This window comes from Zeus faber (genome assembly GCF_960531495.2).
Source record: "Zeus faber genome assembly, chromosome: 19".
NCBI lineage: Eukaryota > Metazoa > Chordata > Actinopteri > Zeiformes > Zeidae > Zeus > Zeus faber.
This window is the reverse complement of record NC_137206.1, coordinates 25,119,242-25,126,741: the sequence shown is the minus strand read 5'-3', so window position 1 is coordinate 25,126,741 and position 7,500 is coordinate 25,119,242. Positions and strand designations below refer to the sequence as shown.

Below are 7,500 nucleotides of genomic sequence, written 5' to 3'. Positions count from 1 at the left end.
GTGTTTCGCTGAGGGAGCGCTTGGCGGCGGTGGCTTCTTTGGCCTCTGCACGCACACACACACACACACACACACACACACACACACACACACACACACACACACACACACACACACACACACACACACACACACACACACACACACACACACAAACACACACACACACACACACACACACACACACACACAAAGTTTCTTAAAGATTACGACCTTCTTAAAGTGCATTTTCCCAGGGAATATTCAATCGCTCTCCAAAGTCCAGAAACAATAAACAGCTGGAAAACAGCTCCTTCCTATCCTTCATACTGTATATCGGGAAAAATGTGACTTTCTTCAGGTGCAACCGTTTCTTTCCATGACACATGCCTCTGGAATACACAACACAACCAGGAACAAGTTAAATCACCGTCCAGGATATTCATAATTCTTTCGGTGACCAAATTTGGACGTGTTGCGTAAATATCCTTCAGCCTCTAATTTTATTACTTTAATATGGTTACCGGCTCCGACCGAATAAGATGAGATTTAATTACATTTTGACACTGAAAAAAGTTGAAAAAAAAAAGCCTATAATAACTTATCCAAGTGCAGCGATTTGATCAATTGTGCCAAATACGTCAACTAGTCTCCTCTGCTTTTCTTCTCTATCCTCTGTTCTCTTTTCATCTTTACTTCATCTTTCATCGTTCCCCAAAACGTGATCATGAACAAGTACAAAGCGTTTGGCAAAATGTGATTTTGAGTAAAGGCCCCACTTAATTAAAGATGGCTATGATGGCTTTCAAACAGTCTGATTGAATGGGTGTGAGTGAGGTGCAACCACATGACATTTCTTTGTTAAATCCGTCAAAAACTGCTGAAAAACTCTGTGATTCTCTATGCCGGTAGTATTTCAACTGCGCCCCCTCAACAATCTCAACATCCTCAACTCTGCCACCTCCAGTTCAGCCACCTGCCTTTTTGTCAGTGCCACCGCCTCTAAACCATACAACATAGCTGGTCTCACTACCGTCCTGTAGACCTTCCCCTTCACTCTTGCTGGAACCCTTCTGTCCTAGATCACTCTGGACACTCTTCTCCACCCACTCCACCCTGCCTGTACTCTCTTCTTCACCTCTCTCCCACACTCTCCACTCCTTTGGATGGTCGACCCCAAGTACTTGAACTCATCTGCCTTCTACACCTCCACTCCTTGCATTCTCAGCTTTTTGCCGCCCTCCCTCCCATTCAGGCCCATGTATTCTGTCTTACTCCTGCTGACTTTCATTCCTCTTCTCTCTAATGCTGCCTCCACTTCTCCAGGCTCTCCTCAACCTGCTCCCTACTCTCGCTACAGATCACAATGTCATCCACGAACATCATAGTCCATGGAGACTCCTGCCTGATTTCCTCTGCACCATTGCAAACAAGAAAGGGCTCAGAGCTGATCCTTGATGCAATCCCACCTCCACTTTGAATGCCTTTGTCACACCGACTGCACACCTCACTACTCTCTGACTGCCCTCATACACATCCTGTACAACTCTCACGTACTTCTCTGCCACCCCGACTTCCTCATGCGATACCACACTTCCTCTCTCGGCACCCTGTCATATACTTTACATGACTAATTACATTTGATGAAATACATTTATTTTAAGTTTCTAAATCTAATAGGATGATAGTTTATCAATTTTGCATGATCTAATTTTCATGATGATTATAATACCTTAAACACAAAGCATTAAAAACAAACGTCACAAATGAATTTGGCTGCTCGACCTGGTCTACGATGAACGGCGTTAGTTTAAACATGACACATTTTTTATTTAGACATTTTTTTGGGGGGTCCTTTAAATCCTTAGGGGGGGGGGGGTGACTCGGGTGACTCGGCAAAAAAGACAAAAAAAAAAAAAAAAAGTGTTTGAACACCACCAGTTATGGTGCAGGATGTCGTGCGGAACCGTTCTTTACCTCTTTCTCCACCTCGGGGAGCAGCAGCTTGACAAAGTTATCGGGGAAGACGCCCTGTCTCCCCCCGATCTCCCCCATCCACCAGCCTGCGTCAGCACAGTCCTGGAGAGGGGGGGGTGATAGAGAGAGGGGAGAGAGGGTGGGGAGAGAGAGAGGGTGAGAGAGGGGGGAGAGAGGGGGGGGCGAGAGAGAGGGGAGTGAGAGAGGGGGAGTGAGAGAGGGGGAGGCAGGGGAGAGAGGTAGAGGGAGAGAGAGAAGGGGAAAGAGAGAGGGGGAGAGAGAGGGGAAGAAAGAGAGAGGGGGGAGAAAGAAGGGGGGGGGGGGGGGACAGGGATTTATATTTATTTTTTAAAGTGCGATGTTTCCACAGATCCGTCTGCATTTCAGTCCAAAACCTTTGTATTTATATACAGTATCTAGAAACATTGTGGAATTCGGGGGGGGCTTCGGGGCCCCTTGTGCTGCTTGGAGGGGCCACGACATAATACCGACCTTCTACACCAGTACCAATGGGGATAAGTCATATACACTCACCGGTGGACATCTTACACACGCATGCACCCACGCACGCACGCATGCACACCTGCTTGGAGTGCACCCCAGCATCCTGTTGGTTGCATTCCTCTCCTTTCCTCCCTCATTTACTGCCATAACTTTGACAGGAAGAGGCCACATGACCAGTTGCAGTTCCAGTTTTCCTGGACCTAATTCAGTTTTTCAATACATGTTGTCGTCCAATGTTTATGTTTTTGGGCAAATGTTGTTTGTTTCTATTTTTATTTGTCTCACCGTGGTGATTCTCCCCCTCTTGGAGTAGTGATCAGTTGTTTATAGACCCAAACATGATAAATAATTCTCCAAAGAGGGGGGTTGGTGGTGGCTCTCCATAACCAAATACTGTGCTCTTGTCATTCTACAAGATATCCACAGGACAGAGTTATTGCAGCAGTTGTTGATGATTTAAGAATTAATAAAGAGTTGCATTGCAGGTTGAGAACTTGAACTCCGCTTGCAGACTAACTCTGTCCTGAATGCAATGGCATACAAATACTCTGTGTTGTATGCCCAGCATGCTGACAGCACAGGTTAAAAAAAAATAAATAAATAAATAAAAAAAATTAAAAAAAATGAAAATAAAAAATAATTCTGCACCAATCTTCGGCAGGCCGGATTAAAAAGACCAACGGGCCAGATGTGGCCCGCGGGCCGAAGTTTTTTGAAGGATTTTGTGATTTTGAGAATAACTTGGAGGAGTTCAAGAATAATCATTTGAGATCAATAATGCAAGAGAAATAATGATTGTATGGTCTATCTATCTACCCATCTGTAGATTTCAACTATTTGTCTATCTATCTGTCTATCCATCTGTTCGTCTATCTATCTACTCTCATATGTGAGTTTTAAAAACATGTGAGTTTTCTGTCTTTATCTATCTGTCTATCTATCTATCTATCTATCTCTCTATCTATCTATCTATCTATCTACCTATCTATCTATCCATCCATCGATCTCTCTACCTTGCTGATGATGTTGACGATCTCCCCCTCTTTGATGGAGAGCTCGTCTTCATTCTGGGCTTCGTAGGGGAAGAGGACTTTGCACAGCTCCCGACCTGCTGACCAATCAGGAGACAGAGACCACGTCAGCCGAGAGAAGCAGTGAACCACTCCCCCACACCGTGCACCGCGTCAGTCCAGAGAAGGAGTGCACTGCTCCCCCACACCATGCACCGTCAGTCCAGAGAAGGAGTGAACCGCTCCCCCACACCATGCACCGTCAGTCCATCTTCCAGGCAGAATAACTGCTGTTTGACTTTTTAAATGTTTTCTGGCTTCAGTGACAGCCACTCCTGCTTACCTTTCACTTTGCTGTCGGGCTCGGCCTTCATTGTCTCCGCAGAAGCTTTTCCCCCTTGTGTCTGAGCGAGATTAAATAAGATAAGATAATAAGATAAAATATGATAAAATAATAAGCTGAGATAATAAGACAAGATGATAAGATAAAATATGATAAGATAAGATAATAAGATAAGATTAAATAATAAGATGATAAAATTACAAGATAAGATAATAAGATAAGATAAAATATGATAAGATAAGATAATAAGATAATAAGATAAAATATGATAAAATAATAAGATAAGATAATAAGATAAGATGATAAAATACGATAAGATAAGATAAAATACGATAAGATAATAAGATGATCAGATAAGATAAAATAATAAGATAAGATGATAAGATAAAATACGATAAGATAAGATACAATAAGATAAGATAATAAGATAACATATGATAAAATAATGAGATATGATAATAGGATAAGATGATGAGATACGATTAAATAATAAGATAGAATGATAAGATGATAAGATAATAAGATAAAATACGATAAGATAAGACAATAAGATAAGATAATACAATAAGATAAGATAAAATACGAAAAGATAATAAGATAAGGTAAGATAATACGATGAGATAAAATAATAAGACAAGATAATAAGATAAGATAAAATAAGATAAGATAATAAGATGATAAGATAAGATAATAAAATAAGATAAGATGATAAGATAAGAAGATAAGATAAAATACGATAAGATAAGATAATAAGATAAGATTAAATAATAAGATAAGATGATAAGATAATAAGATAAGATAAAATACGATAAGATAAGATAATAAGATAAAAAATGATAAAATAATACGATAAGATAATAAGATAAGATAATAAGATAAGGTAAGAAAATACAATAAGATAAAATAATAAGATGGGATAAAATACGATAGGATAAGAAGATGATAAGATAAAATATGATAAGATATGACAATAAGACAAGATAATAAGATAAGATCCAATAAGATAAGATAATAAGATGATAACATAAGATAAAATAATAAGATAAGATGATAAGATAATATTTTCGTTTAACATCTGTAATAACATTCAAATTGCATCACACTCAAAATAATATAAATGAAACAGAGATAGATGGATAAACAAAGAAAGCACCCATCTTCACACACACTCTTTATGTGTGTGTGCGCGCAGGGTGTTAAAAGGACTGTTGTTTCCTTCCTGGAAGAACCCCTCGTCTGTGTTTATGGAGCCAGGGTGGCTCTTCCACAGGAGCGCGCACACAAACACACACACACACACACACACACACACACACACACACACACACACACACACACACACACACACACACACACACACACACACACACACACACACACACACACACACACACACACACACACACGCACACACACACACTCATGTGCACACAGGGCCCAGTCTGTCCAGAACACACACATGGCTCTGTGCTGAACCTCCATCTCTCTCTATCCCTCCATCTCTCCTTCTCTCTCTCACCCACCCGGCCCTCATATTCCTCTCTTCCTAATGAGCTAATAAGACCCGTGTGGAGCCACGACTGCTGAGCCATGGCTATAGCAACGACCCCCCTCCCCCAAAAGTATTACCTTTTAAAAGGCAAATCACACCGCAAAGCAGTGTTAAACCTAATTAACGGATAGAGGAATACGGCGTGAATTAAATGAAGGTATAAGTGACCGTAATCTGTGCAGAAAGCCGCTTGTGAGATTATTTGATCCTAAAGGTTTGTTTCGACTCATAGGGCTGGGTTCCTCTAAGAGCCGCCCATGCCGCACCAATACTGTCTCTAGAGTTACCAGGCCGCTCGGGTCTGTGCCTCTATGGGCTGAGGAGGCGTGGGACTATTTCCATGTTGAAGACAAACACACCGATGACACACTGATGGCGCTTGTGGCGTCGGTTAAAAATAGCTCAGAGCCGTCTGAACGCGTCTGAACGGCAAACTACCGGTCAAACTTGTTATTTCCCTGGACTAAGCTCCACTGATTTCAACTGGGACTGTTACTGTCACGACAATTCTTCACTGTGCGATGAACTTGCATGCAAATTAAAAACAGACAGACAGACAGACAGTCAGACAGACAGACAGACAGGCAGACAGGCAGACAGGCAGACAATATAGATACTTTATGCATCCCCGAAGGGAAAGTGAAATGTCCCAGCAACTCAGATCAAAAAACAATAGACAGTTATAATAAGAAAAACAGAATAAAAACATGAAAATGAAAAGTGTCAATAACTGGGGAAAAAGTGAAAGATACAATAAACCGTACACAACGACAGGATAATGGAAAATAAACCTGACATTTGGGAAATGTTATCAATATAACCCTGAGCAATTAACTGTTACACAATAAAATAAAATATGTTTAGGTAGTAGAAAATAAACCTGAAAAATCTAAGGAGTTAAACAGAATACTGACAATTAGTCTAAAAACCATAATAAATTGAATTGATTATGGCTTGTTTTGTTATTAAAAAAAATGGGTTTTAAAAAAATCAATACTGTTAATTATGTTTTTTAGCTCCTCAAAGAGGGACTGACAAAAAAAAAAAAAAAGAATGCGAGAACCAATGCGTCAATTCAACAATGTGAGAGGAGTTGCAGCAGAGTTGAGAACAACAAACCTATGGCATCAATGATTTTTTCCCGGGGAGATTTAGAATGATGCCAATAACAATGCCTCTGTGGATACAAAGCTCCAATTCCTCTGTTCTGACAAAGAAGAAAGTGAAAGTTTATAGACGGACTCTCGCATCCTGCAGCGTGATTGTCGCCCGTCACCATCTTTTTCCAATCACTACAAACTGCTCAATCCAACGCCAAGTATCCAGCGACTCATTGACGATCATTTCAGTTTTTACTTTCACGGAACTGCATTGGAACACTGCAGCACGTCCTTGAATAATCTGGGACGCTCTTCAAGCTATTTTTAGCCAGGAGCATCACAGCATTGGCGTAGTTCTACTTCTGAAAACAGCCCTTGGAGAAACTAGAGGAATTTGACAACTAGGAGCCTTGCTCGGCTCTGACATACAGTAGATTGTCTGCAATGCTATACTATACTTTGAATACTGAGTCTATATAAAGTAGACCTATAGACCTTGGCCAGGTCTCTCTTGTTGAAGATATTTTTTTTATCTCAATGGAATTCCTGGTAAAATAAAGGTAAAATAAAAAATGTAACCACCAACAAAGAAAAAGTATGTTGAAGGAAGCAAATGTCTGGTAAGGGTATTGAGATAGTAAAATGAGAGGAATACAGAGCTTAATTCAAAAGTGATAATTACAGACAGTACACATGCAACGCTGATGTGTGAGTGGAACGGAGACTTCTTACCTGTACGTTTTCCAGGTTTTATTTTAGTCCTACTTCTATTCACGAAATTCAAATTCGAATTCCCAGTACTCAACCACCTTTAAACCATTTCTGGTAATGAAGTTTGGTTGTTGAGCCAGTGAGGGACCTTTGACTTTCAGTATGAAGTCGCACTCTGCCTTGATTAGATCACTGGATCCAATCAAAGGTCTGACAGCCGATATGTCTGCGTGCAGACGACATACTCCTCTAGTTTAAAAATCCAACTTACTCAATTTCAGTCCGTCTATGGTCACCAAGATATATTATCTTCTTTCAACCCCA

The 7,500-nt window shown here is 40.5% G+C and overlaps 1 protein-coding gene across 3 annotated transcripts in view; it reads right to left on the bottom strand.

The window, feature by feature from the left end:
- sh3kbp1 (SH3-domain kinase binding protein 1) overlaps window positions 1–7,500 on the bottom strand; it is a 36,843-nt gene that overhangs the window by 8,967 nt on the left and 20,376 nt on the right. For 2 of the 3 annotated variants that reach the window (XM_080019865.1, XM_080019867.1), the window contains exons 8-11: window positions 3,814–3,874; window positions 3,474–3,571; window positions 1,957–2,058; window positions 1–45 (exon numbers count right to left, since the gene is read on the bottom strand). The exon at window positions 1–45 is cut by the window's left edge and continues 7 nt beyond it. In XM_080019865.1, the coding sequence (XP_079875991.1) occupies window positions 1–45; window positions 1,957–2,058; window positions 3,474–3,571; window positions 3,814–3,874 (306 nt within the window). The remainder of the gene's footprint in view (window positions 46–1,956; window positions 2,059–3,473; window positions 3,572–3,813; window positions 3,875–7,500) is intronic. The other variant, XM_080019866.1, reaches the window with a different exon arrangement.